This window comes from Protobothrops mucrosquamatus, unplaced genomic scaffold, assembly GCF_001527695.2.
Source record: "Protobothrops mucrosquamatus isolate PMUCROS unplaced genomic scaffold, P.Mucros_1.0 scaffold2208, whole genome shotgun sequence".
NCBI lineage: Eukaryota > Metazoa > Chordata > Lepidosauria > Squamata > Viperidae > Protobothrops > Protobothrops mucrosquamatus.
The window spans coordinates 253720-264631 of NW_015388300.1; the positions used below are offsets into that span (position 1 = coordinate 253720).

At 54.6% G+C, this 10912-nt stretch overlaps 1 protein-coding gene across 1 annotated transcript; it reads right to left on the bottom strand.

The window, feature by feature from the left end:
* Positions 1-16: 16 nt before the first annotated feature.
* LOC107295052 (carboxyl-terminal PDZ ligand of neuronal nitric oxide synthase protein-like) lies at positions 17-10889 on the bottom strand. The gene is made up of 11 exons (XM_015824342.1): positions 10779-10889; positions 8218-8289; positions 5052-5144; positions 4647-4705; positions 3967-4075; positions 3752-3893; positions 3167-3327; positions 2884-3042; positions 2272-2437; positions 1671-2013; positions 17-1546 (listed from the first exon to the last, which is right to left on the bottom strand). The coding sequence occupies exons 1-11, from the start codon at positions 10887-10889 to the stop codon at positions 1159-1161; spliced, it is 1803 nt and encodes a 600-aa protein (XP_015679828.1). The 3' UTR covers positions 17-1158.
* Between the last annotated feature and the right edge of the window lie 23 nt (positions 10890-10912).

Sequence of the window (10912 nt, forward strand, 5' to 3'; positions counted from 1 at the left end):
CACACACACACACACACACACACACCTTCCTACCTGGTAACTATTCGCAAGGTTCCATGGCTTTAGTCAGCTCCTTCATGCGTGTCTGCCCGACATTTACTACGAAGACCTCGTTTCTGATCCTTTGGGGGCCCTCCCCTCTCCTGGCCCTTTTGGACTCTGGACTCTGCCTTGTCTTTTTGTAGTCATCAGCCATGCAGTTGTCATCCTTCGGGGCTCTAGGTGAACCAGGCGCCTGAAATGAGGTGGTGAAATCGTCAAACAGCTCCTTGCTGGTGAGTGTTTATCCCCCTGGTATTGAGGGGGGTTTGGGCTGGTGGTGGGAGCTATTGCGGCCTCTGCTCGCCCCAGATGGCCTTCACCCCAGATGGGACCATCTCAGATTTTGGCTACTTGGCCCAAATTCCTGAATCTCTGCAGAATCTTTTTCTTTGGACCCAAGAAAGCCTCCTTGTTTGTAAGCACCAGATTCTCTCTGGCTGTCTCGCTCCCGTCTCCTCCTAAAGAGACTTCTGGGGAGTGATGTGTCCCCCTCAGCTCCAAACCGGCTGGTTTGGGAGGAGCCGGCTTCTGTCCCACAGACCCGTGAAGAGCATCCTGCGTGTCTCCCACGAACTCCATGGAGACCTCTGGAAATCATTGTTCAGTTAGAGGTAGCTCTCTCTCTCAGCTACCAGATGTTGACCTTTGTTGGCCAAGTGGTGGAACCTCCCCGTTTCTGTTTTGGTTTTTGCATTATCTAGGCCACTTGCAAATTATCTGTTCTGGCTTCTTTGCCCCTAAAATATCTTGGTGTCCTTCGAGCCTTGGGACCAATTTCCGGCAGGGCTTGTTGTTCAGCCATCGGGGCTGTGGTCTTCTCCAGGGGGGAGTGAAGACGGTGAGAATGCTTCCTGTTGGATGTTCACTGCTCATGACGGCATCATGGTCTGCAAACCAGCCGAGAAGTTGGGTGGAACTTCTTAGGAGCCTTCAGATGTGTCTGGAGAAAGACACCCGCTTCTGGGCTGGAAGAGTTCAGAGCCTCCTAAGTTGCCTTCGTTTGGAGACGGCGGCTTCAGTTCCCAACGTCTGCTTCCGTGCAGGTTACTTTAATGGACTCATTTCGGGATCTCGGTCTTGTGGAGCGCTCAGCCACGGTCTGTCCCTCAAGCATTTCTATGCCTGAGCAACACAGCTCCCGTTCCAGTCAAGCTCATCCTCAGACAGACTGATGTGCAAGCTGGTTTCATCGATGCTCAAGAAGGGCCGTGGGGCCCCCCAGTTCTCAGCTGCTTCCACCAACGTATGGACTTCTGTTGACCGCCCAACACTCTCCTGGCCTTGAGTTTTGATCTGGGTGCTGGAATTCTGGCTTCCTCCCAGCGTCCTGGCTTCAGACTCAGACCTAAAGAAGTTGTCTGGGCTGCTGAGCACGGAAGGTTCAGGGACGGCCCCGGAAGACGCCCCAACCTTCTCTGTCTCCAAGCAGGGAGAGATGGTTTTACTTGATCTCCTTCGCAGAGTTGGTGGCGGTGGATTGAGTTTGGGGATGAACAGCTGCAATCTGTCAAAGGAGAATGGGAGGCAGGTCAGAGTCAAGACCGGTCGTGGTTGGGTGTTCGCACATGCAGTGTGGAACCCCAACCTGAGAAGGAAGCAGGTCACAGAGCGGAACCACCACAACTTACCTTTCCCTCAGTATCGCTGCATCTGGACTGCTGCAAGTTGGCTGCGTGCTTCCATTGGGTCCGCTGCATTCGTCTGCCTCAGATCCCTCCACGCTGCGGAGTCCGCCAGGCCCTTCCAGAACCGCCAGGTGTTCTTCTTTCTCCAGCCTGCCGGACAGTCCACTGCCCATCTCCAAGTTAGTCAAGTTCTGGCGGGATTCGTAAGAAGCTAGATGCGTCGTGGGGCTGCCCACTATGCTGGCTGGTGTTGAGGTGGAAGACAAGTTGATTTCGAGACTGTAGTGGTCCTTCAGGTTGAAGGACAGCGAGTGCTCCGAGCTGAGGTTCTGCAGGGAGCGCTCCACTGGAGGCGAGAAGGGGAAGGCAGGGTTGAGGGACACCTGGAGGCCAGCAGGTAAGAAGATGCTACTCTGGGGTGGCCGGTGTATTTCTGGCAAGGGCAGCATTCCCTAGACATGACCTCTGGTGGCCTCCCTTCCTTGCCCCACCGCTGCCCCCTTCTTTCTCCCTTCCACCTCCTGAGCCCCTCAGTTGTCTTGCTCCCAAGGAGCCGAAGGTGAGGGAGCACGAAGCACCTCACCTGCCCCGGTCCCTTGCTCACCTGGACGCCGCAGCTGCACCCTGATCTCCAGCTCCGTCAGCTGCCTCACCAGCAGGGAGACGTGTTGAAGGAGATCGCGGTTCGTCAGGAGCAGCTGGCGGACCCGAGCCTGGGCCTCCACGCGGGCCACCGTCTCGGCCGACAGCTGGTCCTCCAGCAGCTGCACCTGTGGGGAAGAGGATGGGCAAGTCGCCTGGCAGGCATCTCCTTCCTGCCCCAGCAGACGATGCCCAGATGGGGCAGATTCTAATCATGGACATTGCACCAGGTGCGCAGGCTGGGAGCTGCAGTGGGGCACCTGGCAGCTGGAGCTCCCTTTGCTGTTCGGACAGGTGGAAGATTTACATACTGTCTGCTATAATGTCCATGCCAGGACACTCAACCCTACAAGTCCCTGCACTGTCACCGCTTGGGGAACCCCGGCTGGAGTCACCGCTCCCACAGAATTATTGTGGCCAACAGTTCCACAAGCCAACTTGATGGGCTGCCGGAAGCCTCCTTCAGGGGTGGCCCAAGTGGATTGTGGTTGTTATTGAGAAGCAGAGTCCTTCCAGTGGAAAAGAGGCCAGGGCAGATGTGGGAACTTTTGCACCCAGGACAGAGAAGGCTTACCTGTGCAACTGCCACCTGCGTCTGCTGTTGCTGCTGGAAGAGCTGGTGCTGGAGCAGCTGCAGGCAGTGCTGGGAGGCGAGCGGGGTGGCCGAGGCGGAGGAAGAGGGGCTGCCGAGGGGCTGGGCGGAGGAGGGCCGGAAGCCGCTGTTCTCCTTGTCCTGGGAGCCAGAAGAGACCAGAAATGGGGGCTGCTCCTTTCGCCCTCCCCGAGAAGCCCCAGGGGGAGCTCCACCTGCAGCCTTCCTGTTTCATTTCCAGGGCTCTCCCCAAGGAGCCACCCACCTGGCTGTCCCTCGCCTTGGGGCCGAGCCCATTTTTCAGCTCCCCCAGGTCAGGCGTGGAGAAAGGCAGCTCACAGATCCCACAGTCAGGCAGGCACACCACTACCGACCCGGCCAGGCTGTTCTCTCGGTCAGCCAAGGCCGGCTCCACCGGTTGGAGACCTTCGGGAGACACAAACAAGGCAGAAAAAGTAAGACCCAGCTGGGATCCTGGCCTAGCTGGGGACTGTGGAGTGCCCTGAAAGGGGGGCTGTCCTCAAGCAGAGCTGGTCCTCCAGAGAAACCCCTTCCCAGCCTAGGAAAAAGGAAGAGGAATCTGGAGGAGAGCCGGACTGCTCATCTACCGTTCATCAAGACAGGTTGACCTTGGATAACAGAAGCTGGCCCAGGTGTGTCTCTGAGACTTACCTGCTGCAGGTCATTTAATTTCTGAATGGAACAAAGGGCGTCCTGCAGCCACTGGTGGGCACAGCAAGGATTATTTTCCCATCTCAAACCCTCCATTTTTGGGAAGCCCAAGATGCCGAGATCAGCCACTTACTTTCTCCAGATTTACGACCCAGAGAAGGCCCCTTCAAGGTCTCACCTTCTATCTGAGCGTCGTCGGTAGAGTTGTTGCTGGCCCCGTCAGCTTGGCCGTCGGCATTCTGGAGGGCGTGCTGCAGGCTGAGCTTATGGCACACCTCAAAAGCCTGGCCCACCGTCCTCACCACACGCATCGCCTGGGTCTGCGGGAAGAGGCCCGTTAGCAGGAGCCAAGGCTTGGCCCGAGGCAGCCCCGATTTGCCCCGCTTCGCTTGCCTTCTTTTTGGACTTGAAAACGTTGCAGCGGAAGGAGTCATTGGTGCCGTCCCTGGCGATGTAGCTGAAGATCTTGAGATCCTGAGAGTCGTGGGAGACGTAGAAGATTCTACGGGAAGGTGGGACCAGAGAGAGGGGCACAAAGACAGCTTAAGACCAGCCCCATCTCTTCCTTGCTCCAAGCCAGCGTTTCTCAACCTTGGCAACTTCAAAACTTTAACTCACGGCTGGCTGGGGAATTCTGGGAGTTGAAGTCCGCCCCTCTTCAAGCTGCCAAGGTTGAGAACCACTCAACTCAACAACTCAACTGCTCCAAACGTTCAGAAACACTAGCCCAGCATCCGTTCCTTACTCTCCAGAGGTTCTGGGGCCGATGCCTGGCCTTCTGGAACCTGCTCCCCAGCTTGGATGGCTGAGCCTCCTGGACCTCCTTGAATCAAGGAATCTCAACACCCAACGATTCAATGGTCCTTTTCAGATGTGTGCAATGCCTACCTTCCCAATGGATGGGGCAGATCTGTAGGGGTGGACGTTCGGTCCCGAGTTAAGTGTTGTGTTGTTACAACTTGTGACAGTTTGTTTGGTGACTAAGTTATAGTGGCACTGAAAAAAGTGACATGTCTGGACACCGTGATGGGTATGGAGAGACAAGAAGATGAGGATTATTCCCAGCGACTCACCGATAGACAGGGTCATGCATCACCATGCCTTTGCCTTCATCCCAGGTCCATTCCTTCCTCTGGAAAGGGGAGTGAGAGAAGAGATGACGTTAGCAGGGCCAACTGTTTTGGGCTTAGTAGCCATGCAGCACCTCGTATTCTCCAGGAGTTGAGGGGACCAAGAGACCCCCTTGCCAAGGGATGATGGAAGCTCAAAGCAAGAGCAAGCTCCGGGCTTCCTTTTCCTCTGCCAAGGGAGACGGGTGTCACTTGATAAACCTGGCAGGTAGAGGATCTCTCTTTGAAGAAGAGAGTTCCCTTAAATTCACCCTTTCCACCCCAGCAGTCTGGATCGCTCCGGGGCTCTGCCCTGCTTGTCTCTGGGGTGGTGTTTCGACTTGGGGTCCCCCAGGTCAGGCCACCCACCTTCGGCTTCTTCCTCAGCAGCACCTTCACCCCGTCCACCGAGACCACAATGTTGACTTTTCTCTTCTTCACGTTCTTCGCCTTAAATTCATACTGTGGAGAGAGATGACAGAGGCCCAGGAAGTCCCCGACTTAACGGCCACAATCGGGACCAAAATTTCCATTTCAACAATTATAAATTGAAGATCCTGGGAGCTTTTGAGCTGTCTGAAGGAAGGGAAGGTTTGAAAGGGGATGGGGGGGTGGGGGGGTTTGATAGGTGGGCTGCAGGTTTTCCTTTGCTCCTAATAGAGGGGGGCTTCTAGGGGAGCCCCCTGCCTCATTAGGGCCTCAAGACACGTCTGCTATTGCTCTACACTTGTTTCAATGTCATCCTATCGATTTTAGCAGCTGTGAGATTTGGGCTTTTCACGATCTTTGTTTTCAGGGCCGCTTACTGGTTGGAGATGTAGAAAACCGGGCTGTGCATAAATCAAAAACTGCAGTGGCTGCTCTGAGATACGAAAAGGGAAAGATTTCCTGGACCCCCGTTTCTCAGAAGCAAGATTTTTGCCTCGGCTGGCAGATTTGCACCACCGAAGGTGGGCATGCAGAAAAGGGCTGTGCCACAGGGGGGAGACGGAGGGCAGGGCTCAGAGGGTGGGTGGCATCGTCAGGAAAGACAGAGAGGGGAAAACTCTGTCGGAACAGGTGCCCAGATGCTCCACGGAGGCATCTTCCCGCTCTGCTTAATATTCCAGGCGAGTCAGAACGGAGCTGCTATCGAGTCAGGAGGCGCAGCTTCTTCGGGGTTTGCAGGGGAAAAAGGAGCCTTAATTTCAGCTCAGAAAGCTCAACAACTGCAGGCAGCTAATAATAATCCGAAGGGAGGCCTCGCCGTTTAAAAATACATTCAAATTCAGGCTTAGCTTGGCTTTAATGACAGCGTAGTCTGGCACAACCAGCTCTTATCCCCCACATTTGTATTCCCCTCGGTTCTTCCCCTTTTCTCTCCAGTTCTGGCTCTTCCTCCTGTTCTCCAAGGGAGGGTTTCACTCCGAAAAGCCACGGCCTTTGATCTCTGCTCTGCAGGCTTCCCAGTTTCCCCAGTTTTGTGGGGGTGGTACAGCATCTGCACCAGCAGAAAATGTTTAGCCTTCTGGCTCGACAGGTATTCCTCCCCCCGTTCCCGTTGGCAGCTTCTCCCAAAGGAGAGGATCTTTGCAAAAGATTGGCTTGAAAGGGAAAAAAATCAGGGGTCTATTTGGCAGTTGGGGGGCACACCCGAAGGGTTGGTGCCATCAGCCGTGCCACCACATAACAGGGTCCAATCTGGGCCAGTCACCAGGACCAGAGTTTCGTCTTCCAAGCTTTCATGGGAAGCTGCATTTGCCCCTTGAGGTTGGCTGCAGGAACCGTTTTGATATTGTGTTGTAGGAACACTGATGGCTACGGGTGAATTCTCACCCTGGGTCTGTTCCGTTTCCCCCCCCCCCACTTAATCACTGGTTTGCGTAAACCAGCTCCTGTGTGGGTGGCATCTCAGTTGGATTTTAGTTTGCGTTCTTTCCCCCCCAAAAAAATATTTCTTCTTCCCCACTGAACTACAAGTGAAAGAGAGATTAAAATTCCTGATCTCTCTCTCTCTCTCCCTGCAGTGAAAAATCTGTTCTTCAGCTCAGCTGAAACGTGAAGTATGAACCAAGGAAGGAAGCAGAAGCCACAATAAATCTGTTGCTTGCAAGATTCATAGGGCACCGTCTGTCTGCAAGGAAAGCCAGGCAGATGCCTCCAGTGGATTCACAGGATAAGGAGAGCTTGCCCTGACGTCTCTTCCATGGTCCTCCTCCTCCTCCTCCTCCTCCTCCTCCTCCTCCTCCTCCTCCTCCTCCTCCTCACGTCAACAGCGTTTCTCAGCCTTGCCCTCTTGAAGATGTGTGGCCTTCAACTCCCACGCTGATTTGCCTGGTTTACAGGCTGCGAGTTGGCGTCCATCTCTGTTGGCTGGAACATTCTGGGAATTGAAGTCCACCCATCTTCACGTGGGCAAGGTTGAGAAACGCTGGCCTCCGAGAGTGCATTTTCCTTGGAACCCGTCCCTCCAAAGAAGCCGGCACGGCACTTTAGGCACCAAGGGAAGGACTTTTCAGAATTGGGTTTTGTGCTGTTGGACGTTTGTTTTGAAGGCCAGCCACAGCCTGCCCTCTTCAGTTGGCCCGGACAGTGCAAGGAGAAGGTCCACCTGGTTAAACCTTAGAACCCGAGTGGCAGCGTGTTCAGAAGCTGGGCAGTGGTCAAGAGGAAGGAGGAGGCTAGGAGGACAGTCAACAGGCCCCTTGGTTGTGCCTTAGAGCAGAGGCCCCCAACCTTTGGGGCACCAGGGACCGGTTCCGTGGAGAGAGGTTTTTCCGAGGACTGGAGGATGTGTGGTTTTGTGTGCTGCCTGCATCCCGTGGATGAGGCTTTGCTTGTTTGTGCAGACCAGTTGCTGGCATGCTGTGGCCCGGTATTGGTCCGCAGACCAGGGGTTGGGGACCCTTGCCTTAGAGGGAGTCAGCTCTGCTCCTTCTACCCAGCCTCTCCCAACTTCATGCCTTCCTGGTGGGTTGGACTGCAACCTTGAAGTTCTTGTGGCTACTCTCCTGTCCAGAGAGAACTCAGCTTTTAGTCGCTGTCCTGAGCAGAGGTGGGGGTCAAAGTGGGCGTGTGGTCAGTTTATGAGGACACCAAAGCAGTTTCTCCCTGAACTTTCAGAACAGGATGCCTCCCCCCCCCTCTTTTCCCCATGTGGGCCACACCTTGGCTGCAAGCACCTGCTGGTTTGCCTCACATCCCCCCCCCTAAAACATAGGCCAGAATTGCCCTTTGAAAGAGCTGCCCACCTCCTCCTGCCCTTTCACCCATTCCTGGCTGCCTTTCCTTGCCTCCGTCTTCCTTCTGTTCCGGAAGAGAGGCTGTGGCCGTGGGCTCAGGAGCAAAGATGGCGGGAGCCTTGCCAAGCAGAAGTTGGCATGGCTGCTTCTCGGAGAGGAAGGCGGGGGTGGCATTTGGGAACCCGAGAACATTGCGCGTTTCTCCCTGTCTTCCCTTCCAACAGAAAATGCCTGGGTGGGCCTTGGGGGTTGGGGAGGGGGGTGCAGAGAAGAGAAAAGGGAGGAAAGACGGGGACGGGTCTGCATTGACTCACCCGGATCCTCCTCATGGCAGCCACAATCTCCATACGGCTGTTGGGTCTTGGCACATCCAGGCTACCAATGTACTAGAGGGGGGGAGAGAGAGAGGGATGCCGTTTGCTCCAATGCCAAAGCAAAGCAAGGGGCTTCCGTGCCCGTGGGAAGCCCCTCTCCTCCCTTCAGGATCTGCCAGGCCTTTGGGCGTTGGTGCAGGCTCCCCCCAGTCCCCAGTTTTGCTTGCCAGTCAGTGCCACATGTGGCTCAAAGAGCTGAATTCAAAGTTCCCAAAGGAGAGCCGGACGCCAATTATTTTTTCCAGCAGCCTGGCCATTGATGGGTAGTGTAGTCCAGCATATCTGGTGAGCACTACACAAAGGCCAAACTCAGAAACCATCAATTGCAAAAGGCTTTAGCTCTGCTCTAGCAAAGAGATCCCTGGCCTGCCGGCTTGCAAACCAGGACGAGAACAAAATTTAAGGCAGCAATTAACGATCTCAAAAAAATAATAATTATAATAATAATTATGTCCAAGTTTGAGACAACTAACAAGGGTTGGACGCTTCCGAACGTAAACAACTAATAATTGACGCCTGGAAGCCACATTGTTAATAAAGCATTGTTCACACACTATTTTTAAATCCTCTCCCCTCAAATGGTTCTAATTAAAGACCAAAGAAGCCAGGGAATCTGCTTCTTTTTTTCTTCATCTTCTGGAGTGCTAACTCAGTGTATTTTTATCTCCTGAAGCTTTAAAATGGGAAGCGCGTTCATGCCCGTTTGGTGCTGTTCTGCTCAGTCACCCCTTCCCATCTCCAGGGCTTCTTGGAAACCATCCTTGGGAAGTTTCCCCCTGAGCAATGGGGGGGGGGGGCTCGGTGGCTTTTCTTTTTGTTGGGAACAGAGGCGGGGAGAGCCAATGGCATTCCCAGGATTTAAGGGCAGTGGTTTTTTTAAAAGGAATTTGACCCAGTTTGGGAAGTGAGGAGCTGAAAAGGTAGAGTTTCACATTTAAAACATCTCTCTGTCTCTCCCTCCTTTTCACACACACACACGCATGTATACCCACTCCGCCCTCCAAAATGGCCACTCCAGACACCTCCTCATTGAGCAAAATCCTGGGTGCCTTCAGAGAAGTGAGACCAAGCCAGAGCTTAGCCAGATCTTCTTCAGAAAATCAGTCTATTTAAAACAGACTTTGCACAAAGTAACTGGGTTCAGCTTTTGTCCCTGCTTACGTACTCAGGAATATTTAATCAGGGCAACAGGGTTAAATTCCACTCCTATTGAAAGGTCCTTCAAATGTGGACTGGCTAAAATATGCCAGAGTGTGTGGCTACCCCTCAGGAGAGCTCCTGATTCCAAATTGTGTCCATCCTGACCCACTGCAACCCTTGACACTGCTGGCTGCCAAGGCCGGAGGGGACCAGGCCGAAATCAGCAAAAGTTCTTATTTTGCCCTTTTGCAAAACTGCTGTCTGAATGTTGCTGCTTAGGGGAGCATTTTTCCCCTCTTTTGTAAATCTCCCCCTGGATACAAGCACAGATTCTACAATCTTTAATATTTGCCATAAATTTTCCCCATCAGAGAATCTGCCCCTATTCCCTTTGGGCCGATGAAGAGTTCTGTGCCAACAGGAAGCCTCCACATTTTTTCAGCCAGAGCGCCCGCCCGAAGCAGAGTGTCCAGATGCAGGGAGCTGCCCTCCTGGTGCAGCAAACAGGTGAAAGAGGGAAGCTTTTCAAGGTGAGGTGGGGGAGGGGGAGTTCCTCTCCCATTTAGGCTGCTAATTATTTCTGTGGGAAACTGTCCAACTCATTTAAACTCTAAAATCTAAGGACATTAAAATAATGGTTTAAAAATCACCCAACAGGACAAACCAGTTTATGCAAAGCCAGATGAAGGGCCTGCAGCGGACCTGTTTGGTTTTCCTGCCCCCTTTCTGGTCCCCCAGTTTCCTTGGCTCCAACGCAGGGAAGGAAGACCAACCAGAGGTGGGCTCCTTGGCCAGGCTTTTGCCCGGTCTGGCCTGGTTGCTTATCCAGCATCCTTGTGAGAATGGCAAGATACGGAGGGCAAGGAGGAGCATGGCAAACGGGCACGTTTTGGCATGTTTTCCAATCTGACCAGCACATCGGAGGAGGGGGGGGTTGCCACACCTACACGCGGAAGCTTTGCTGTAACTCAGAGGGAACCAGCTGCTAGATAAGTCTTCATTTCGCACCTGATGTCCAGAGGGTAGACTGTGGCTGCAGAGAGAGGCTCTATCTCAGCCCCTCCGGAGGAAAGTTCACTGCCTTTTCGGCGCATCAGGAGACACCAATGCAGCAGTGACCAAGCAACTCTGCCCCTATTTCCTCGCAAGCCCCCCCCCCCTCCTCCTCTCCCGGCTCTTTCCAGACGCAGCCGGCCGGCTCTCTGCCCGCAGGCCGATCCAGCCAAGCGCCAGGCTCGCAGCGGCCTGAGAAACGGGTCCTGCGCCGGAGCTCTCCTCGCTTGGCCCGCTGCCGGGACTCGGGTGGACGGAGCTGGGCCCGGGTGGGCACCGGGAGGGCTTCCTCCCCGCCCCCCGCTCACCTTGGCCTGGAAGTGGATGCCGTGCTGGAACGCTTCCTCGTTGTGCAGCGGCACCCGCGCGTCGCCCGCGTCGTCCACCAGGTTGTAGCGGTTCTGGAGCTTCCCGGGCATCTTGCGGCGGCGGCGGCGGCGGC

Coding starts and splice junctions, on each gene's coding strand:
- LOC107295052 (XM_015824342.1), bottom strand. CDS start 10,889: ATGCCCGGGAAGCTCCAGAACCGCTACAACCTGGTGGACGACGCGGGC. Junction 8,290..10,778: donor GCATCCACTTCCAGGCCAAG/GTGAGCGGGGGG, acceptor CCCCCCCTCTAG/TACATTGGTAGCCTGGATGT. Junction 2,438..2,883: donor CGCAGGTGGCAGTTGCACAG/GTAAGCCTTCTC, acceptor TCTTCCCCACAG/GTGCAGCTGCTGGAGGACCA.